The 24,319-nt window shown below is 41.4% G+C and overlaps 1 protein-coding gene across 1 annotated transcript; it reads right to left on the bottom strand.

The window, feature by feature from the left end:
* Positions 1-9,075: 9,075 nt before the first annotated feature.
* CA2 (carbonic anhydrase 2) lies at positions 9,076-23,328 on the bottom strand. The gene is made up of 7 exons (XM_031441403.2): positions 23,182-23,328; positions 21,894-22,091; positions 14,954-15,072; positions 14,395-14,487; positions 13,295-13,357; positions 11,217-11,375; positions 9,076-9,873 (listed from the first exon to the last, which is right to left on the bottom strand). The coding sequence occupies exons 1-7, from the start codon at positions 23,213-23,215 to the stop codon at positions 9,754-9,756; spliced, it is 786 nt and encodes a 261-aa protein (XP_031297263.2). The 5' UTR covers positions 23,216-23,328; the 3' UTR covers positions 9,076-9,753.
* Between the last annotated feature and the right edge of the window lie 991 nt (positions 23,329-24,319).

The following is a 24,319-nucleotide window of genomic DNA, read 5'->3' as shown; positions in this document are numbered from 1 at the left end:
GTGGTACTGTACGAATAGAAGCCCAAACCAACTAATACAGAGGGTGAGCTGCTGCTGGTGAGTGGATTTAGGAATCCCCTTCGCTTAAGGAATCCACAGGAATGTTGAGCTCACATGTGTGGAGGAGCGGAGCTGGACAACACCTCACATGCCTGTTAGGATGAATTTGTGTTGCTAAGAGCTGAAAATCTGCCCCTGGAAAAGACACAGAAACACTGACCACTTTGGGATTCAAGTCTACAAAAACACGCAAACTGTGTGGCACTTGATTAAAACCAGAATGAACCACGGAAGGAAAAACGCTCCCAGGGAAGATGACGTCTGGACCCTGAGTTGCCCACAGCACGAAGGCCAAACAGCCCTGGTGCTGGGGAAGCATCCTGGAGATGATGACTTGTGTGTGTGTGTGTGTGTGTGTGTGTGTGTGTGGTGTGTGTATCTGTGTTTGTCTGTGTTTGTGTGGAGGGGTGTGTGTGTGAGCACAGGCACTTCTGTAGTGGGTGGGACAGCCCCAAGCAAGTATAATGCATAGAGAGGGGAAGTGGTCACCCTTCCCCTTTTTCCCAAGAGCATCGCAGCCTGTGTGAATTGAATGAGGTCTGCGCTCAGGCCGTGGGACCATCAAGGTTCAAGCTGGAAGCCCTGGCCAGGTTGACAGCACTACCAGCGATGTGAGTGAGTGCCCAGCCCCGACTGCAATGGCAGACTTCCTGTTCCCTCACTGGGAGCAGGAGTGATCGAAAGACAGAATCAGAGACTTTCAGGGGTCCATCACCTACGGAGTTTGCCCACAAGGAATGTCTGATTTTCTGCTCCATTAGCAGGCAATAATAGTATATTGTTCCCAAGACATGTTTTTTTAATAAACCTATGTACCCATCAGGCCCGAAGAAATATTTGGAGAGAAAGAATCTATCATCTATCGCAGACCAAATTTTCAGCAAGTCTATCAGGTAATGTTGGAGCATCAAAAATGTAAGCGTTAATGTAAATGTTTCCTGATTTTTATGCAAATTTGGACATAGCAATCTTACAAGTACACATTCAAAGTCAATGTATTGTCTTTTATACATAAATACAATTCATTGTTTCCAGGACAATGGCATGAAATAAAAAACACACACTGTAACCTGATGGCTGTAACAACTTTTGTACTTCCTCGGGATATTTACCCGAGAGGCAGGCGAATGAAAACTAAGCCAAAACACTGAAGGTTTGCTCACTGGCACAGTGGGAAAGGTGGTGAAAATGCTTGGGTGCGACCCAAAAAAGTGCTTCTGGAACTCTAAAAGATCAGCTGAGAAAATAAATGGTGGAATATGTCAGCCCTGGCAGCTCTATCTCTACCCCAAGGAAGGCATCAGATACTGTGTCTTCACAAATTCATTCCATTCCACAGTTAATGAACCGTTTATTGGCTGGATGGTGTCCATCCTTGGCGCTGTCATGGCGCGTGTTCCCCAAGTTATACCCAGAAGACGCAGACTTTGCACTCGGCTCGCAGCCTGATGGATGTATGCTCTGAAGTGAAAAGCCCCAATGTGGTTGTTGGAGGCAGCATATAGTCAGTGGCCTCTTTGGTGATGCATTTCCAGAGGGCTGGAAAAAATCCAATGGATTTCCACGTGGTTGAGTCAGTGAATTTTTAATAACCTCAGCTAACATTTATCAAGCACTTGCCATGAGCCAGGCATGGTGATAGAAGTTTTACCTGGACAATCTGTATCTTTTTTTTTTTAATTGAAGTATAGTCAGTGTACAATGTAGCGTCAGTTTCTGATGTACAGCATAGTGTTTCGGTCATACATATACATACATATATTTGTTTCCATATTCTTTTTCATTAAAGTTTATTACAAGATATTGAGCATGATTGCATGATTTCCATTTACTTCTGACATTAACCCTCTGTTATTTAGTATCACCATTTAACACATGAAGGAACAGATTTGAGTCACTAAGCAACTTGTTCAGGTCACATCATTGGAAAAACATCTCTCAGTCGGACGCTAAAGGCTGTACTTCCTGCTCTAAACTTCTTTCGTTTTTATGTGTTTCTGGTATCTTACCTATCAAACCCTCTGGATAACAATGATGCCCATCAAATATCCTTTTCCTCAAAGCTGCTAGTTACATTTTCACATCACAGCAGGCTAAGATAAGCTAAGAAAATGCTCTCAGGAGTAGTTAATTTCCCCCAGTGAGGTAAGTAAGACAAGCAAAAATGCCAGTCTGAAATTGATTTGTTATCTCCTCTTCTGGTTGCATAAGGGCTTTCTAGATTTCAAAGCAAAGGGGAGAATGCTTGTTCTTTATCTATTTAGTATTTACTTCCCAGAGTGATCGGGACACACATGAATTCTTGGGAGCATCATCCAAAAATGCAGTATAGATGGTGTCCCGATACTTAGGAGAAAGAGAGGAAAGATGGTGCATTAAATCGTTCATAGATGCTTGTAGCTGCAGCCTGGTCTGGGTTGGGCTAATACTGAAGGCTTTTCATTTTGTGTCTCTTTCGGGGTTTATAGCTTCTTACTAACCCTACCTGATCTTTTTGATTGTCTTCTAAGCATGATAGTATTTCTTTTACATGGATTATCTTACAAAAATCTTATGTGACGCTAGTAGTAGAACCTTCAATTTACAGATGAGGAAAACGAGATTTAAACAGATTAAATAACTTGGCTCAATACATAAACAAAAAGCCAGGCATTGAATCTAGACAGTCACATTCCAGAAGCCATTATAATCAACCACAACATTTGCTGCCTTTAAATCCAACCCACATTCATGCCACAGTCTTGTCTAAGGCCCTATCCATCTTTTAGCCAGGTTGTAATTATCTGTTTTGTGGAAAATATGCCTATTTTCAAATGACAGGGGAGAAGTGAATAATGAAACAATGGCTAAGATAAAAGGAATTTACATTTGACTTTTTAAAAAAACTGTGATAAAATCCACATAAAATTGATCATTTTAATCATTTTCAAGTTTCCAGTTCTGTAGTATTAAGCACATTCAAATGGTTGTGTAACCATCACCAACATCCACCTTCAGAACTCTTTTCATTACATTTGACTTTTAAACACATTTATTCATTCATTCAGCAATATCTGTGGGAGGTCTAGCTGAGCCTCTGCTTTGAGGCAGGCCTTGTGCTGGCAAAGCCTGGCCCCCTTCACATTCTCAAATTCCCCCGCAAGGCTGCCCAGCCCAACCTGGTGAACCCTGTTCCTCATATTTGGCTCCCCCCAAACCTAGCAGTTTAGAGAAAAGGCAGGGCTGGGGCTGGGAGTTGACCAAGGCAGGGAACAGGCCCTGGGTCATCATGAAAGGGAGCAGGACCCTGTGGGCCCCCCTCCCCCAACCCCAGCCTCTTGTTTATAGAAAAGCTGAAGTCTCCCAGCCTCCCTGAGTCATAGAAGAGCAGGCTCACACAGTTGACCAGGACAAGCCTGCAGGCATTGGGGGATGTCAGTGACTCTGACCCCTATCTCAACGATTAACTGAGATTATTTCTTCATTTCCTTATAAAGCTTTCGTGGCTGAACAAAATCTTTGGAAGTGGTTTTTTGAGGGTGATGCTGGGTGCACCAGATTGCAGGCATTCTGTTTAAAAGCAGCTTTCCTTTTTGTTACCAAGGCTGTTGCCCCCCAGGATCATATCTTGACCCTCCTTCAGACAGAAACCAGTTACTTTTATCTGTCTCAGGAGGCAGCTGCAGAGAAGAAACAAGAACTGGTTACAGCCCAGTCTAATATGGTCGAAGATCTGACTTCCAGTGGACCTTGAGCCTCATTATGTGCTCATTATATATTAGCATCCTAAACGACACACCCACCAGCTCCATGACAGTTGACAGTTGCCATGACAACCACCAGCAGAGCCCATACAAGGACTGAAAACCTTGAACAAGGCTGATTGGTTCCATCACACACGGAATGAGGACATGATAGTGGAAGCCTCCCATAAAAGTCCATGTGGTCCAGCCCAGGCCAGAGCTGTCCTTACCGCCCACCTTGGTTGACAGCTCCCCTCTTGAGCCCCTCTTCCTTGTTTGAGCACTTATCTTCTCCTCTCCCCACTCAAGCACTTTCCTTCCATTTCCCCTTCTGAGCAATAAATCAGCTGTTCACTTCGTCCCTCTGCCTCTGCTGTGTGAATTCTTCTACAGCCAGCGGCAAGAACCCACACTTTAGTGGCCTTCCTAATTTGGGGCCCCTCCATCCGCTAACAGTCAGGTAGCATCCTTCATGCAGTTAAGTGGAGGCATGAACATAAAGCTTTCTGTGTTGTTTGCTGTGGGAACTTGGATATATTTCCTGGTCTCCCTGAGCCCTCAAGCCTCCATTTGTAAAAGAAGAATAACTTTGACTTTATTGTGTTGAGGGCATGAAGGATAATACCTGTGTGATAGAAGAGTTAAAAATAGTGATGAGAAAAATAAATATGTGTGATTTTCTTGTCACTTATATGGAGAGTGGATCTGGAAACTTTGCTGGCCTTTAGCATGGTTATCTGTCATACAGTATTAAGAGAGAGATATCTGTGTGTGTATGCTGATGGGCACACATATTCACATGTGCATTATGTGTGCATACACATATGAGTGTGTGTGTGTGTGTATGAGGAGGGAGGAGGGATGATGGCACTAAATTGTTCTATGTTAGAAAGAGGAGAAGGGGAGGGTATAGCTCAGTGGTAGGGTGCCTGCTTAGTATCACAAGGTCCTGGGTTCAAGCCCTGTGCCTCCATTAAAAAATAATAATAATAAACTAAAATAAATAAACCTAATTACCTCCCCCCCTCAAAAAATTAAACAAACAAAATAAAAATTGGGGAGTGGGAAGGAATAAATTGGGAGTTCAAGGTTTGCAGATGACTGACTACTATATATAAAATAGATACACAACAAGTTTCTTCTGTACAGCACAGGGAGCTATATTCAATATCTGGTACTAACGTATAATGAAAAAGATTATGAAAAGGAATATATGTATGTATATGTAGGACTGAAATACTATGCTGTACTCCAGAAATTGACACAACATTATAAACTTACTATACTTCAATAAAAAAAGAAAAAAATACTTAAAAAAAAAAAAAGGAAAAAGAAATAGAGAAGAAAATGAGACCCAAGGGAAGCTGCAGGGACTGGGGACCACAGCCCAGGGAGATGCAGAGTCCTTGAGGACAGAGTCATGAAATGCTATGCACCGTGTGATGTAAACCTCAGTTCTTTTCTCTTTATAACTTCAGTTTGCATTGTCCAGCAAGACTTGACTTTTCTCCCTATTTTTGAGGGTATACACATCGGGAGTGACATGGGAAGAGATGTAGCAGGAAATCCTGCTTCATTATTGGCTCCTGAAAAAACTAGGTGGCCCAGCAAGAGAGCTATAAATAAAGGACCTCACACATCAGAAACACACATGGACCTTAATTGTCATTGAATATGATTTTATCTCATGTATAGAAAACAGATGCTATGTAAGAATGTTGTATAATTTAACATAAATCCATTTAGAGAGATTATCTCTATTCATTCATTTTTAAAGTGCCTTTTTCACGAGTCAGCTGCAAAGTGTGCAATCCACAATATCTGCTATATGTTCAAAAGAAAAAGAAAAATATTCTGTGTGTTTAACAAAAACGTTTTTGGAATTTTCTATATATGCACTGGTCTCAGGGCTGAAAGGCATCATTCCTCCTGCCAGAACTTTCTGAGAAGATATGTCAGACAACAAAGAATGCAGACTTGAAAGCTTTTACAGAGGAGAAACTCAGGTGGGGTGAAAGGAGGGAGAGAAAGACGACGCTCTGGTAGCTGAGCATTGGAGAGCCCTGCTTGGGGAGGGCATGCTGGCTTCTGCCAAAGGAACCAGAATCCTTCTTCTAAGAGGAGGTCCAGGAACAATACCCTGTCTAAAAACATCCAAAGACCAAAGGTGTGCAGAGGAAATTTTCCGATGCCTGGGGCTGCCGGCTTAGATGGCAGAAGCCGGAAGTTCCTGCCCGGGTGGAGGCAAGTGTGCTGGGGGGCAGGACCCACTCTCTCCACCTGATGCAATCGGAGGCCACCATCTGCCGAGCGCTGGGGATGTCTTCCTAAACCTCCTTCCAGGCATCTCTCCTTGTGAAACAAGTCCTCGACATCGGAGCCACCATGCTGCTCTGCGTCCATCAGGTAACCTCATGAAGTGATTCTCTCCCAAATCCCACAGAGGGACCCCCCCCAACCCCAGGCTGTCACACATAGGAAGGGAGTAGTATGATTACTTGTGGCACATGAACCTTTCAGTATCAGAGCCTTCAGAGGTCTCCTAATAATTCCTTCAAACCAATTATTAAAAATATATATATGACAAATGTTATGCAGTACATCAGAAATTGACACAAATTGTAACACAGTTGTAAACTGACTATACTTCAATTAAAAAAAAAAACCTAGGTGAAATGTAATGATGCTACTTTTTGTGGACATATTTAAGCACTATTTATCTCTTATAGGGAAGGTAGTTTATTTCAGGATTTAATAAGATTTTAAATATAATCACATAAAAAACAAACCTTTCAAAAAGTGAAAAATATTAGAAAGCTAATCAGTGCTATTAATCTTCCCATGCAAACAGTCTCTTAAGCAACAGCCCTTCTGTAGCTGGGAATTTGCATACAACGATACTACCAGAGTTTAAGAACTGGCTTGGTCAAGAGATGGCACATGATCCAACTGAAAGTGGAGCAGATAATATACAACTAAATAAAGAATTTAAATCAAGCTTACTACTCTGTGTAATATACATCCATGGTACCACCGCAGGTGGACAGGCAGATACAAAGGTCTTCTATAGTCACCTGCCCCTCACCACCGGGACAGAAGCACTTCTTAGTACAAAAAAAAATGGTGAATCTAGCGATCCAGGGTGATGCTGTTCATCTTTGGTTATAGGAACTCACTCTTGTTTGTCCTTTGGTTTCCTCTTAAATAGTACTTACTCTGATAATATGAAGAGTAAGTTTAAATTTGAAGACAAGTTGATGAAAGCTTCCCTTTTAATACATACTGACTGCTACTTAATTTTCAGTACTGTACTTCAAACTCAAAGTTTATATATTAAAGAAAGTTAAGTATTCCATGTATCTGAAACTTTCTAGTGGCTTAATCAGCATTAGTCTATCAGCAGGTGGCCAAGGGAAGGCCAGGCTCTTTTACCACGGTAAGGTCACATCTTCACAATTTTGGGGATGTAAGCATCTTTGGAGAGCCACTATTCTGCCTGCTACAGTATCATTTATGTTACCCGCCCCCACTCTAATTCAGGGTGAATAATTAAGTTAGGATCCTGTTCTCTAACTGCAGGAGAAAAATTCAAATATACTTTTAAAAATTTAAACATACTAATTCCAATTATGATATCCATTAAGGTATCAAGGTGAACAGTATTTAAAATTAACACTTCTCCTTGAAGAAATGAATATAATCAAAATCCTCAGTATTTAATTTTCAATTGTTCTTTCCTGCCTCCCAAAATCACATTATCAGTCCTTCTCCAACTGGGGCCACCTGAGTCCCTGCAGAAATACCTGATAACCAGAGAGAACAGTAAGTTGCAGAATAAACATTCCCCCAGTGCTAATTTTACTAATTGTAATAAGCCAGTTAAACAGTTTGTACTAAAAAAATAAACGTGGCTATAATACAGAGTAGAAGAGAAATTTTGAATAAATTTAATAAAACATGAGACTTTAAAGAAGCAATGGTTAGCTTCAAACTGTGCCTAAGGATATCCTTCTCTGTTTTAAGGAATATTTTGATGGAACATTTGACAAGCACTGGTATAAATTAGAATAATTTGTGGCACATTACAAATGCAACAAAACTTCTTTGTTTCTCAAGAAAAAAATTGGTATCTTCTGATTAAATGTAATTCCAGCTGAGACTGATACAAAATGTTTTCACTGCAGAATTTGGAGATCATCTCTTATGTACCAAGCACACAATAATCCATCTATATATAGAACCCAATTGTTGACATTTTTCTCTTGACTAAGAAAAGTCGACAGTCATACACACAAAAAAAATATTTAAAAAGTGTTATTTTTTTAACTTCTACTTTATTTTTATTTTTTTAATTCTTGTTTTTTTTGGGGGGGGTGGTAATTAGGTCAGTCATTTATTTATTTATTTTACTGGAGGTACTGGGGATTGAACCCAGGATCTTGTGCATGCTAAGCTCTACCACTGAACTGTACCCTTCCCTCTAAAAAGTGTTATTTTTGACCACCTCTTGTACCCAAGACACTACCTCATATGATTATGAATATTTTGGGTGTTATCCTCTTTGCACACCCAGGATCAGAGAGGTTGAGAAGAGCTGGGATTTAAGACAAATCATCAGACTCCGAAGCTTGTGATCTTTCTCCTACACAAAACTCAGCTTAATTCTTTAGGAAGCAGGTGAGAGCAAGATTAGAGAGTTTTCTATCTCAAGTAACAAAGAGTTTTTATTCCCTGAAGTGAGAAACCTGAGCCATGTATTAAACTCGGCTTCCCAGGATAACTCATGAGCTGAGCATCCCATGGTTGGGGCCAGGAGCTAAATCCAAAGCAGCCATACTAGTGGGAGACTGGAATTTCATCCATCCATTCTCCTTCCTGGCTGTAATAGGCAGAGTGTACCCTCCAAAGGTTCAAATGACTCTTTTACTTCTGGGTACCACTTGGGTTCACTTTTTGAATTAAATGGATTTTTATTTATTGTCTGTCCAAGGAGCATGTGTTGATTCAGGACGCCCACCCTCCCCTCCTCCTGCTTTTGATGTCTTCAGTTCCTCTCTCTTTTGTGGGATTAATCCTCGTGGGGATCACATGAGTGAGTGCTCAGAAGGCACTTAAAACAGTGCTTGGCAAACAATACATGACCTGGGTTTTTCCCATTACGGAGACTCCTTCAATTATGAGTAAGCCAACGATGATGGCTTATTATTAATAATGAATTAATGTGAATGATATAAGGAGAAATTTGCTCCTCCGTTCTTACCCACTGCCCAGCATCAAATAAAATCACCCCAAATAGAATTCCAGATTTTTATTAGAGAATATATCTAAAATACAATATTTATGAAGTTATGATTTGTTATCTGAATGGAAATATACTCTGTATCACAACTATAACAATTTTTAAGATAGTACTTCATTTACAGCTCTGTAAATTCAAAAGTCTCTAAATTATAGCACAATTCCTATTTAAGATAACATTGCTGCAAATAGATAAAAATTAAAAATTTTTCTTTCATATACTATTTTGGAATCATGGACATTTTCTTTATCAGGTTTACATTAGATAGCATCATGACTGTTTCACCTGATTTATTCTGCACAGTTCAGTCTGTCTCATTATATGGATTTGCACTCATTCTATTTTCCTGTGTTATAAAAACAGCCTTTTGGTGTGAGTGAGCCTCACTCCACGTGCTGTGAACAAAATCAAGGCTATTCTCTTACTCCTTATACTATATTCCCTGTTACAGAAAGGCCACTCCCAATACAGCAAAGCCCCAATCCCAGCAATTCTTCAAGCATCTCAGTTGGTCTAGGTTTTCACATTTTAGTAGTAATCATGTCAAGTGAGAGATGAAGGGCCTAGAAAATCAGACTCAAAGCAGCCAGGGTCCAATTCACCAAGGTAGATTTGCGCTTAGCTAAAGGGAAACCCAAACACTCCTCATCGGACCCTGGCTCTGGGACCCTCCTACTGGAAGGACGCTCTGACTTGTCTGCCTTTCAATGGCTGAGTCGGGCGCCAGTTGTCCACCATCGGGTCCTCGGGTTCGCCCCCCGCGCTGAAGCTAAGGGTACGGAATTTCGCCACCTAAAAGACAAAAATCAAAGATTGAAAGACTGAAAGGAAACATGTCACAATGGTATTCAATTATGTGCTTGTGTTGTCTCTTGAAATAGATTCCCCAACATTCACAGTACCACGTATCAATGTCCAAAATGTAATTTGATTCCCAATAGATAAATAATTACATAGAGATTATATGTGTATACTTTTATCTAACAAATCCTTTTCTGTCAAATACATACAAAATCTTGCTGTCATTTGGAAGGAAATTTTCAGTGAGTTTGTTTTTCCTCTTAATTCTTACAATCACACATCAAAAAGCCTGTCAAATACTTCTGAGAGGTAAAATAACAATAACAATTTTAAATCCAAATTAAAGTTTTGTTTTCTGCCCCAGAGAAGATAAACTACAGCATCTGGATGATCAGACCCTGTGATCCAGGATCTGTAAGCACCGGGCCAAATGATCATCTAACATCTCTGCTTAAATCTACAGAAACAGACATGAATTTGCCCCGGCTGGGATTTCAAATCCTTATCGTTAGTTAATTTTTATTCCCTGATAAATTTGTGTCAGTTCCCGGAGCAATGATGGGACAAAGGCAACTGGTCTCCTTCTCTGAGGTTGTTTTTACAAAGGAGCACGTCTCTTTCCTTAAGCAAGACTTGATGTAAGTGAAGAAGGGTGGTTTGGGAAGCAGTGTAGCTCCCCATCAATCAATAGGCTTGAACCTGATCTCTTTGGTCCAGTAATATCCCCTCAGTCATTCCCCAGGAAATCTGCTTCCATGGCAGTCAACTGCCGCAGTGCACTGATCACTTAACGACACCACTGCAGGAAATGTACCTGTGTAGGAAACGTATGTGTGTCTGCTCTAAGCTGCTAAGGCCACCTGGAGTGACTTTTAATAGCTACTTTTCTCCAAAGGATGACCCTCATCTTTGTCAGAATTCCGAAATGCATTCTGACATAAATAAAACTGCAGTAAGCTCTTAGGTGAGGGAGCAGGAGGCTGGGAATTATCACCAACACCTATGTACCCTTGAATGCAAAATCTCTTTGTTCTGGGCCTCAGTTTTCTCATAGCTTACAAAAAAAAAAAAAGCATTTATTAGGTGACAGACACCTTTCTCATGTAATCCTCAATTTTATCCAATCTCAGAGTGAAAAAAAGAAAAAAACTGCCTAAGGTTACAGTTAATAACCACAAATACGTATTGAGTGCAGATTATTTGCTAAGCACTGTTGCAGGGGGTGAGTTCCGCAGCTAGAAGCAGCAGGAGGAGGATCAAACCCCTCTGTCTGACTCCAAAGGCCAAGCCTTTCTGCCTGGTCTGAAGGAATGCCCCATCTTTAGAAAACAGACCTGCTCACTGCTAACAGCGATGGGTTCTTTGAGCACAATCCAGATCACGCTTTCCTGGAGAGGAGGGGTGGTCAGTGAGCCCGGGTAGGTCCAGTAAGAGGCCAGGTTTTGAGGAAGGAGGCCACGAGGATCAAAGTTAGTGAAGTCAGCACTCTGACCCTGCAACGAGGCAAATACACAGGTTAAAAACGACACAAGATCAGAGGAGGCGGGAGGGAGAGGGCTGGGAAACAGAAATACTCCCCTGTGCTAGCCAGAGAACTTTTTTTTTTCCCAGAGAAATTCCACGTTCACCAGAAAACAGAATAAAAAGAAATTAAAGAGAAGACATCGGACAGGGAAATTGAGCTCAGCAGAAATGAGCAAGAGAAACCGACTTAATTTCACATGTCCATTTTCTCCTCCTGCCCCCTAGAAAGAGCCCTTATAGTTTTCATCAAGTCATTAACTGCTCATATCCAGTGTTTGAAGTGAAACTGCTGCCCCTGAGATGATGCAGTTTTCGGTTGAGATAACGACAAAGACAGTGTCCCTGATGAGGAGCCATTGTCTTGCTCTCCTATTTGACGGCTCGGTCAGAACGGAAGAACTGAATTCAGTTCTGGACGTTATGCTTTCAGAGGAACAAAAGCAGCAGGAATGAGTTACTGGGAGAGGAACAGGAGCTCTGCTGCAAAGAGAAAACTGTCATGGAAGCCTAGTTAAAGGGGACGAAAGATAATTAGCCTTGGGGAAGGTGAAAGGCCGACAGAGGATAGGGTCAAGTGGGAGGAAGGTTAGGGTGGGGTTTTTGAGGTATAATTGACATACAACATTATATTAATTTCAGGTATACAATGCAATAATTCAGTATTTAAACATATTGTGAAATGATCACCCACAGTAAGTCTAGTTAACACCTGTCAACTTATATAGTTGCAGATTTTTTTCTTGTGATAAGAACTTTTAGATCTACTTTCTTAGCAACTTTCAAATATGCAATCAGCATTATTAGCTGTAGGTCACCATGCTGTACATTGCATCCTCAAGACTCATTCATTTCTTAACTGGAAATGTGTACTTTCTGACCCTTTTCACCCATGCCCTCTCCCTCCCACCTCTGGCAGCCACCAATCTGTTCTCTGTATCTTTGAGCTGTTTGTTTTGTTCTGTTTGTTTAGATTCCACAGATGAGTTCATACAGTATCTGTCTTCCTTTGTCTGACTCATCTCACTTAGCCTAACACCCTCAAGGTCCATCCATGTTGTGACAAATGATTTCGTTCTTTTTTATGGCTGAATCCATTGTGTGTATGTGTATATATACACACACACCATATTTTCTTTATCCAGTCATTTGTTATTGGACACTTGGGCTATGTCCATGTCTTGGATATTGTAAATAATGCTGCAGTGAACACAGGGGTACAGATATCTTTTTGAATTAGCATTGTCACAGCAGGTTTATCCTATATGAATTAAGGGGGTCAAGCTAGGGGGTAACAGGTGAGCATTTCAGAAGACAGATGCTGCTTCAATTTGAGCATGAGCTTTATGAAGCCAGGCTGCCACTGGTCATGATAGTGTTGGAGCAGATGCTCTATGACTTCAACACCACTATGCTGCGGAGAGGATATTTATATACGGGATGGATGAATTCAAAGAGGTCACAATATAAATCTCCATGAAGCAGGGCCTTATTTGTGGTCTCCACCACTGTATTTACTAGATTAACAATGTGACTGGCAGGCAGTCAGCACTCAAGAAATATCTGCCCTATGAATGAGCGAATAATTTGACCAGATGATCTTTCAGCCTCCTTGTAATCATGAGACTCTCTGACTCTTGCATACGGATGTTCAAATGATGGGGTGCAAGATGAAATTAATACAGGTCTTAAAATTATGCAAGCATTAGGACCAAATCTTGGACAAAGATAAGATAAATAAACACATAAGCAACATTTTCGCTTTATTAACTACTCATCCCAGCACCACGCGTCAACCGAGGCTATTCAATTGGAGCAAAAGAATTTTCCAAAACCGGTGGGGTATGGAAAATAGATACCGTACTGAGATGGCAGAAAGGTTCAACTGTACCTTTGTTTTAATGGCACCCAGCGCATCAACGACTTTCTGGAGGCCTGGTTTAGCATCGCCAATCTATAGAAAGACACGAGGAAAAAGATACTGTATTCCAGTTTTGATTTGGGCCCCTCTATCATAAAGTTTCTCCAAATTGTAAACCAAAACCCCCCACCGGCTCCACGCCACCCATCAATCTTAGTTTGATTCCACCGGCACCACACTTTCCTACTTTCATTGACCACCTCCTGCTTCTGCCTCTATAATTCCCCGTCACCAGGGACCCATCCCCCCAACTGCCAAGGCAAAGAGCCCCGGTCAAGTGCTTATCTCACTCTTCTTGCAGGATTTTACACTATCATCTTCCTTCCTTTTAAAAATTCTCCCCTCCTGTGGCTTTCCTTCTGTCCTCCAGCCTCCCAAATCTCCCTTGACTCCTGTATTCCTTTTAAGTCATTTAATTAGCATCCTTCCCACAGCCTTAGACGCCTTACATTTGGCAGTTTCTTAGGGTTGCTTGCTCAGCAGCTTTGCCCTCTCCTTCTTGGTGCTTTCCTTGGATGATTTCATAGACACCTGTAGCTTCCACCTTGACACGTGATTTCTGGACCCGTGAATCTGCTGCCCAGACCTTTCTCCACTGGGTTTACAACCGCCCAGAGGGCAGTTCAACCCTAATATCCTACTGCTGTTGCCTGAATCCTTCAATACAGAGTCAACTGCTCTTCCCGCCTCTAAAATTTGGTCTTAATTCAGCATTGTCTACCGTGATACAGTGCTATCTGGCTTAAAGGTGAACGGAAAAAAACAAAAACAAAAACAAGAAGCTTAGCATTCATCCAAAGCATACCTCCTTCTCATTTCACATCACACGTGTATACATCCTTTACCTCGACATCGCCATGGTACCTAATAAGCACCTCTCAGACTGTCCTTTTGACCTGCATCTCTACTGCTACTAACAGATCGAAATGGAAAGTAAGGCTAAAAATACTTCAGAGTCAAAGGCATTTCCTAGGCTCTTTGCCGAATGTCCTGTTTGTGATGAGTGTTCTGTCTGGTTAATCTTTCTTGAAAATATGGGGGGTGGGTGGGAAATGAGGCCATCAACTAACCTTCAAAAAAATACCCAAAACAGCCAGTCCATCAGGTTGTTGTACAGCTTTTCCAAAATCCCCATATTTGGTGTTCCAGTGAACAAAGTGAAGCTAAAGCAGGAGAGACAGAATCACAAACAATGAATGATTTACATGATAAAAGCCTATGGAACTATCTAAGCATCTTTTCTTCGCAGGTAGAGGTTACAAAAGAAAGGGGGAAAGTGGATCATTTTTAACCTAAACTTAAAAAAAAAATTTCTAATTATCCACTACTTGGCATAAAAGCAAGTGGTATTATCAATAACTCTAAGACAAAGAGTTGCATCTTTTTGAGAGAAGGCACAAAATTTATTTCTAGATGGACATTAAAACAGGACCTTCCAATCTGAATCCATTAACTTTTTGCAAATGGTATCCTTGGAGGTCACAGAGAAACTTTTGCAGCATTAGTCTTAATATCACAAGTAAAGATTATAAGAAGCAAATGTGAAGGTCTTTGGTAAAAGAGGTGATTCCTGTGGTTGGAGCTGAATTTACAAAATTAAGTTTTTGGAAGAAAGAAAGTGTAACTTACCTCTGCAGCGTATTTCTTTTTATCCACGGAGTGCTCAGAACCTTGTCCATCAGACGAACCCCAGTGGAAGTGAAAGTGAGCCAATCTATAAGTGCCAGTGAGAGGTCCTCCTTCCAGAACTAAAAACAAAAAACAAAAAACCAAACCAAACAAATATATATATATACACACACACACATTTACATATATATACATATATATGCATACATACATGTGCACATGAAACACACACATACTTGCATATTACCACCTTATTCCCATTTTATAGTGTCAAATTTATGCCTGAAGCAACCTTTTCACTCTGTGAAAATTAAATCCTGAACAAAATCATTTCAACTGTTTTTTTTTTTTCTTTGCCCCTCACTTGTTTTGACTAAAGGATGGAGGCTTTTTTCACCTGTTTTCTGAGGACAGCGACTCTTGTCCTCCGGGTGTGTCCTGGAGTTAGAGGTTTAGTCTCAGAGAGGAAATTGTGAGAGGGACTGTCAACTCCTCTGTGAATCACTGAGGAAGTGCCAGTGCAGCCGTCCGCGGACACTGGTCCCCTGCTCACACGAGCAAGCACCCCGGAACCTCCCTGCTGCCACAGCCCAATGCCTGTCCTTCAGCTGGCTTTGCTAACCTCCACTTCCAGAATTTGTGAAGTAATAAGCATTCCCTTGGTCTTAATAGTATAAACTCAATTTTCCTTACACAGGCTTCCTAATTCTTTAGAATTTGTATCATCACTGCTACCAATGAACTTTATACCCTTAAAATGTTTTATGTAGCGTCTCTGACCTGAACTTCCTAATCTGTAAAATGGGTACATGCAGTTATTTACTACTTCACCGAGAGCTGATTGACCATCTAGGAGATGCAGTGCAGAGTGCTCGCTTAGAATTCTAACTTTAATAACTGTTCCACAATTCTACTGTTCTGGGATTAATGCAACTTTGTTACAGCAAAATCCATACTAGAAATCACAGTCTTAGACTACAGTCTATCTGTGGATAATTAACCAGTTGTGTCTTAAGAGAGGATTAAAATCATAAGAAATCACTGCTTCTATATCCCATCCAAAAAGCCTTTAATCTAACTTACATACATATTAATGGGATTTAATCAATATAGTTAAAAGCTTTTAAAATTAGTTTAGTTCTACTACTTCAATTTTATTTCTCTAGAACTAGGGTTAGAACATTTGTGGCTGTGAGTGTGTTTTATTAGCTTTGGTTTATAATTCTGTAGAATAAGGAGCCCAAACTTACTCTGGCTTTGTAAAACCAAGGGGCAAAGTCTGTACAACAAAGTTTGTTGACTCAACTTCACCTAAATGTGCTTAGATGGAAGCAGCACTCATTCATCTATTCAAAGAAAAGATAACGCTGGCTGGAAGACGTTCTAGGCGGTAGGGACTTTCTATGGGTCCTGACACAACCTGCGGCTGCCAGCTCTGTCTTACAATAGACCAGGAGAAGAAAAGAATGTGAAAAAAGAGAACAAATTATACATGGTGTTACTTTACAGATCTTTTGAGAAACTTGAATTTGGACGTATTCTGATAAAATCACATCTCTCGAAACGCAAATCAACTTAATGTAAAAGTGGTTTTTGAATCTAATAATTATGTAAGGAAAGAATTAGTCTTCTATTCCCCCCCCAGAAATAGGTTTTTTCATAAATGAGGAAATTCTCATTTTTCACGATGACATACCCTTAAAACAAAATATATATTTATGAAGTAAACTGATACTGAAATTAATTCCTTTATAATAACTTTTTAAAACTACCAGCTAACTGGCCAATCATAAAAACTGTTTGTAACATCATTAATTGTACTGAATGGCAAAATCAGTTAAATAAAACCATATTGGGGAGGAGGGTATAACTCAAGTGGCAGAGCACATGCTTAGCATGCACTGGGTCCTGGGTTCAATCCCCAGCCTCCATTTAAAAAAAAAAAAAAACCCTAACAATAAATAAACAAATAGACCTAATGATTCCCGCCCCCCCAAAAAAAAACCCATATTAAGCATCTGACATAACTGATACTATTTAAGAGAAAATTTAGAATTAGGCAAGATTATATGAGCTTTTATGGAACAAGGCTTGCCAATACTAAAAAAAAAAAAAAAAAAAATGCTCTGGGCTCAATGATTAAACACATTCAGGGCTAATCTGTCATTCCCAGATACCTGTCTGAGCTCCTGTTAAAATAAAACTATGTTGCCATGTAGATTAGAAGACCATTGTAATTAGGAAAGGTTATTACAGTCTTAAAGTTTAATTGCTACAAAAGGTAGCATTTCCAATCTTCTTCAACTAGTTGGTTACCTCACAGTAAATTCTTAGCATGGAATTTAGTCAATGAAATCCCCTGAAACACTGTTATAATAATAAATTGCTATAAATGCTAATAAAGGTAGCAGACATCTTTTTATTTGAGAAATACGAAAGACAAAGTTAAAGATAGGGAGCTTATGCTATATTCTGGATGTGCTTTATTTACTTAATTTGATTGACATGTGTCATTTTCCAGACTATCCCAGTTTAAAATAAAATCCGTTTTTCTAATGCAAAAATAATTTTTTAAAATAGCAGAAATTGCTGACTGCATTTTTTTTTCCTTCTGTAAAACCCAGCTACGTCAGTGGGGTTCTGAAGAGTCAGTGATTTATTGTATGATGGAAATGTGGTCCACTAGTGATGGAGATACATCATTGTGGTTTTCTACTCAAACACCTTCAAGCCTCTATTCCCCCAAACTTAATTTAAATCCAAATCTCAACACCAAGAGCCCCAGCAGATTTTCATTTTCATGCTCTCCCATCAGTTACACATGTTTTTATATATATATAAATATATATATATACACACAAAATAAGCACTAAATATAACATTAGAATCTGTCTTCCTATACATATTACTTATATAAATTATGTCACTTGTGAAAATTAAGAGATTTACTCCAATAATGTTGAATTAAATCAGGTATCTGTACCAATTAAAAACTAAAAATGTAACATTAAAATTTTTTCCTTCTTACTTTATTACTTAGTATAAGATGTATCCAAATAACAAACTAATGACCTTAATTAATGTCAACAATCTCCCTTAAATACAAAATCTAAATACACTATTTCCAGTAATCCTTTAGTTTAAAGCTAAAATTTGAGGGATTTCCTACCAATGCAGTAAATGGGTAAGTCTACTAAAAACACACTTCTCACAGATGAACAGTCTTCTCTATGAATACTTTGGAATTCATCAAATCTGTTTTGCTTTTTTTTGGCAGTGGCCAATAATCCTAGGGTTACCTACCAAAATTAAAAACAAAATGTCAATGTAGACAAATCTGAGAAAAAGAAGCCCACATTCCATTGCTTTTAAAGTAGTAGAATGTTTAGCTGTCATTTTTGCTAATGTAAACATAATTAAAATTCAAGAGAACAGAAGTTTTTAGTTTCAGGTATATGGCAATTATATGGGAGTTTAAAAAAAAAAAAGAAACTGTGACATGAACATAATTAAATACAGTGTTTAGAACGCTTTGGTCAGTTTTACAGACGTTTTGGGCTCTGCTCACACCATTAACATTAATGAAGGACAAGCCTTTTCATTTGCTGTTACCATGTTTCCTTTTAACTTATGACTGTTTGTGAAAGGAAAATGTTACAGCTTCAAAAGCAAGTCCCTGAAAATCAAGCAGGACTCGTGTATGAAGATCCACTGTGTCATACAGACGGCGGTCTGCCTGAAATGAACTCAGGTAAACTCAGATTCCTTCTTTCTCTCCCTTGAAATAATACAGATACAACTATTCCAATTTCTGAAAAACAGAAGTGATGTGAGAAATTGCATGTAGGTTGGCCCAATAATTGGAGCATTGGTTTTTCAATGATATTTGCCTCTAACTTTCAATAAAGCAGGAGAGGCTTAAACTCATTAATAGAAGTTAATAAGTTAGCAAGAGTTAATAATTTGACCACCATCCCTTTCTCCCTGACAAAATGAGTAATAAAAGATCTCAAGCAGGGAGAGTTATTTTTTAATTAAAAAAAAAAAAAACCCTAACAGGATTAACAATTTTTCATTAATTTAAGTTGGTTTATTTTTAAAGGAATTTAGAAGATGGATGAGAGTTTTAACCCAAGCTTCTTGTTAAAGCCTATTAACTCCACATTTAAAAAGAATGTTCTTAAGCTTAAACGTCACAAAAAATTCTACCAATCAGTTCCTGGTACCCAAGTATTTAAGTTTGGGTTTAAGATACCATTGAGGATATATTTGAAAATCTGAATCTATGAGAATTTCTAGACAACTGAAATCTCACTGAGGGAATAAAGAAAGTAAATGAACTGAAGCATTTAAATGTAGAAGATAAAGGATATCTAAAAATGTTAACATCATAAAAATAACTCCTAATAAAAAAGGGGTTAAACAGTCAATTTTTTTAAAATTGAGAGACCACAATGAAAACTTATTTTTGTACTTAAATGTACAGAAAAGTATACCAGTTTTTAAAAACATGGTACATACACACCAAATACTAGCTATGATTATTGTTCAAAGATTCTTATTCAACTTCTGTTTTTAAGTGATTGTCATTTAGTCTTACTCCAACAAATGAGGAAGGGGATGACTAGTGAGTAACTTAAACTCTTTAGCATTCTGTTTCTTTATGTTTATTTTAAGTGGGTTTCACTAGTGTCTCTACCATTTGTTCTAACTTGAGAGTCTAGGATCTTAAAAATAAAAATCTAAAGGGTGTTTCTCTGCATGGTATAACTAAACATGTTTTGTCATTGTTGTTTTTTTGTTGTTGTTGCTGTGTGTGTATGTTTTTTTAATCTCGTAGATGTGTTTTCCCTTAATATCAACACTTAATATATTCAGCACTCTGGAAAAAAATGCTTCCTTGTTTGGTCAAAACACCTGAAAAAATGTTGAAGATGTAAGGACAAAATTACAAAAGAGCCTTTCATATGTAAAAGAGAACAAGTCTTTCTAACATTCGCTCCTCTCTCTTTTAAGGTACCTACCGCATGGCTCTCTCAAGTCCCCCAGGTCTCCTACGTCCTTGGCTTCTCCTCCAGACACTGAAATCCTTCAACCTCATCCTTCAAGCACAAGCCTTATTTGACCCTGAAAAGTCTTTTTCTGACCTGCTCAGGCTGACTCCAAGCCTGCTTCGTGCTTCCGTACGTCCTTGGACCACTTCCTTGTCGCACTTATCAAAGTCTACTTTTGCAGTGCCTTTCTATCTGGAGTATCCCCAGCATGGGTTCTGGGGACGGAGGAAAGGGACCAGGATCCCACCTGCCTTCAAGATGACTAGCTTATCCTGCATTTAACTGCTGTTAGGAGAAATTTTTTTTTTAAATAAAAACTAGATGAAAAATACATCTGACTCTGAAGACATGAGTTTGAGCCTCTGTCTGAACCACGTGGTTTTCATCTATTTCACAGCCAGCTGCTCTGGTAATGTATGTGTCATTCACCAGGAGAAGTAGTTAGAAAAAGGCGGCTAGCTCTAATCAGTCACTGCTCATGTAGAAATCCATCAGAACGTGACATATTCGTGGTAAAACTTATTAACTATGTAATAACATCATAGATAAAATCAGTACATAGTTTTATATAATAAATGGGATGTTTGGGAAAATATGAAAGTAAAATTTTAAAATACCATCAAGTGATGGGAAGTCATCTAAAAACTAATTAAATACTTCCTTCAAAAATCTTATCAGAGGTGCAGTCGCTACAACAGTTTGCCTAATAAAGGCAAAGGGCATGTAGCCCTGGCAACAGCAGTGGCCATTTATGGAGAAGCTGTTAGGTGAGGGGCAGTGGGCTTTATACGTCTGTCCTAATTAATCCTTCCTCTGTAACACATACTACTCTACTCCAATTTTACAGCTCAGAAAAAGGAAACCAAAGAGGTTAAGTTACTGTCACTCCTACAAGGGGAAGAAGGAAGAATTTTTTTCAAAACTGTACTGAATCCATTGGCTAGCTACTGCAAAATAATAATCAACTTGATCATAATGATTATAATTACAATTACATAATATGGGAGGAGTATAGGTTATTACATTTTGACAGCATGGTTGAATGATGTCTCTATCTTTCCTCATTTTTGCCCCAATACTCCCCCCCACTCCCACATCACCACTACCATCGCACAGAAAGTGTTTGTAGCACCATTCACTCAATGCCTTTCAGAGGAAAGCACTCAGGAAAATAGGACACTGGCAATGAAATCAACCAGTAGCCAAAGAAGGCTGCTACTATGTCTGAAGGGGACTGTTCTATTTCTAAGTAAGAAAAAGGAAGCATTCAATGGGAGTTCTGTAAACAGCTCCACTACAAGTAAGTTATGGTAATTGGTTTTGTCATTAAGGGGTCAGGTATGCACTAACTCTGAAACATCTCCATTTGTGGAATGAATTTCTGGGTCGATACCAAGATGTAAGGCCACTTTTATCACACCAGCTCAACGCCAAGAAAATATTCATAAATACAATGTTTCCAAGACTTTCAGGATTTTAAACTGTCAGCTTTCCATCACTCTTCTCACTGCTACCTTGAAGATCACCCTAGGATGTGCTTTATATTGAATAGGCATCAATTCTGGAAGACAAGTATGTCAGAAAGAGTCTTAAAAGTTTAGTTTTTGCAAATCTCACCGTCGCTGATCTCTCTTGCCAGGGGACTTGCTGTTTGTGACTTTTCCAAGGCATATCACAATTCAATGCCCTACATAGAAACCAGGGATTTTTCAGGGAGAAACAGTCCCTGCCACGGCAAAGTAATTAGCCTACTTCTCAGAGACTAAAAGCTAATGAAGATTATCAGAGTGTAGTATTAAGGGGGTCCTGACACCTCCTGATTCTTCCTGTTAAACTGGGGAAACAGCTATGGGCCAAAAGGCACAAGTTATTTTTTAAACACTGACCTGCTTTGTCCTGGGAGTCATCAAACTCCACATTGAAAGAGTGACCGTTGTTGACAATTCTCCGAGAAGTCGCTTGATCATAGCGAACAGACAGGGGCTTCAGAGACGGGTCATAAACGACGGCCTTGGTGTCAAAGTCCACAGGGGACTGGCGGTCTCCCTTGGCATTGGGGAAGTCCTTATGCCAGTGCTCAGGCCCTACGGTTGAGAAGAGACCAGTGAACGCCCCAGAGTGTGTGAGAAAGGGCACACTCAGACCCCTAGAAAAGGACAATGGTTTTGCAGTCCATCTGCTCGGTTCCAGTTCGGGCCGCACCACTTACCAGCTGAATAACCTTTGGGAAAACGCTTATCTGTGCCTTAGTTTTCTCATTTGCCTTAGGGGGTAATAAGAGCTTCTAGGTTATGTAGGTTGGAGTGAGAATTAGAATCAATACATACAAAGCTGTTAGAATAAATTGTCAGTGCCATTTAAATATTAGCTATTTTTATGTTCCTTCTACTGAAACTGGGCAACTGATACTGGGCTTGTGGTTAGGATCCGAGGACGTTCCATCATATCAGAATCCCTTTCTCTTGTCCTCAGACTGGATGTAAGGGCAGAGTCACTGCCCGCGCCCGGGCACTCCTCCTTTAATGGTCAGGATCCCGGCTAGCTGGGAAGCCCCAAACCCCCGAAGACACTCAAGGTGCACGAGACACATCTTTCTCTTGATTTTGCTGGCTCAGGAGAACCCAGATCTGTAGCCCCGATAAAGTCGGTTCCTGATGACGCCCTAACATGAGAAGTCCAGAGATGAAGAGAAAACTCAGTGCAAAGGATTCAAAGCAGCCCAAGAAACCCGCCCGCGAACAGTGCTGAGAGACTTAGCCACAGGTGGTGCTGGGTGTGTCGGGGGGAAGGGGGTCCCCTAATTTCTCTGCGATCAATAACTAAAATGTTCCGTTACAACCCTTCCTCGTTTCCTCCTGGTTCGGGATAGGACGGTCTCCGGCTCGTGACCCGGGAAGCCTGCCCTTGGGTCCGGCGCCTGCGGCTGCGCGCCCCCTTTCCCGGGCCCTGCGCGCCGCCGCGGGACGCACGGATTCCTCGACAGTGGGTCGGGCTGGGGCGCCGTGGGCATCCCGCGCCGGGGAGCCGCGGGCCGGGCGGGGCGGGCGCCGGGGGCGCACCTGAGCCTCCGGTGCCCCGGGCGGCCGCCGTGAACAGCAGGTGCGGGTGCTGCGGGGCCCGGAGGGGCCCGGGGCCCGGGGCGCCGCTGCCGCCCCGCCCGCCGCCCGCACTCACCGTTGTGCTTGCCGTATCCCCAGTGATGGGACATGGTCGCGCCGTGGATCGGAGCAAGGCAGGAGTTGGAGCGGGTTTAGCGGCGGCTGCTGGGGCGCCTGCACCGTGTGTCCGCGGGTCGCACCGTCGCCGGCTTTTATAGGCTCCCGCCAACTTCGTGCTCGGGGGCGGCCCGGGGGAGGGGACCCTGGGTGGACCTGGGCGACGGGGGGAGGAGGTGGCGGGTGGAGGTGATCTCCTGGCGCTCGGGGCGGGCGGGCCGGGCGAGGCTCCGGTGGCGGGGAGAACGCCCTCTCGGCGGGCGCTCGGCCAGGTTCCGGAGCGCCTCTCCTGCCACCCGGCTCCCCTCTGCCCTCAATCCCGGCCCCCTGGGCGGGGACCAGGCTCCGAGCTCTCGGCGCTCGCGGTGGCGGCTCCCGGGCCCCTGGGTCCGAGTGGGGCTGCGGAGCGCCTCCGCGCACCCCTGCCCCCTCCCGGGCCCTGAGGCTGGCGGCCGCGCTGACAGCTCGGGCCCCGGGCCCGGTGCCTTTCATCCCTTGTCCCCTTTGTGAGAGCATCCCGCCTCGCCCCATCGGCCCCACCCGCGCCGAGGTCTCCAGCCCGGAGGGCTTGCTTCTCAGTGTCCGGGGCCCTGGGCCGACCAGCTCGGTTAGGAGCTATGACCTTGGGGCAAATAGGGATACGGTCCTTGAGACGCTGGGGAGCGAGCAGCTTCAGGCTGAGAACCACGCGCCCCCTGCTGGAAGGCCGTGAAATAAACCAAGAAAGAGGAGAGATGGTCTCTTCTGCTCCAGTACAAACCAAGGCGAGCCTGGGGGAACGCCTTACCTTGCAAGCTGTCAAGGTCACGTATGAAGTGCTCATCTCCTAATGCCTTTTTCCTTCTCTTTAAAAAATTAAATTTGAGAGAGAGACTTCCTACGCGAGTACACAGTGATTTAAAGCAATCGAAACTTCTAAAAAAATTACTTTTCTCCTAGGAATTGGGTATAAGAAAGAATTTCTTGCATAAAGATGAGAACTTTCTTTGGCTGACAAAGGAAACTTGGCATCCGGCACACCTAAGAACTAATTCAAAGCAATTTAAGAGAGGTTATTTTTCAGGCAAGACAGCATTATTGGCTTTCCTGGGTCTAGG

This window comes from Camelus dromedarius, chromosome 30, assembly GCF_036321535.1.
Source record: "Camelus dromedarius isolate mCamDro1 chromosome 30, mCamDro1.pat, whole genome shotgun sequence".
In the NCBI taxonomy this organism is placed as follows: Eukaryota; Metazoa; Chordata; class Mammalia; order Artiodactyla; family Camelidae; genus Camelus; species Camelus dromedarius.
Note: the sequence above shows the minus strand (reverse complement) of the source record. Positions and strands in the feature narration are given on the sequence as shown.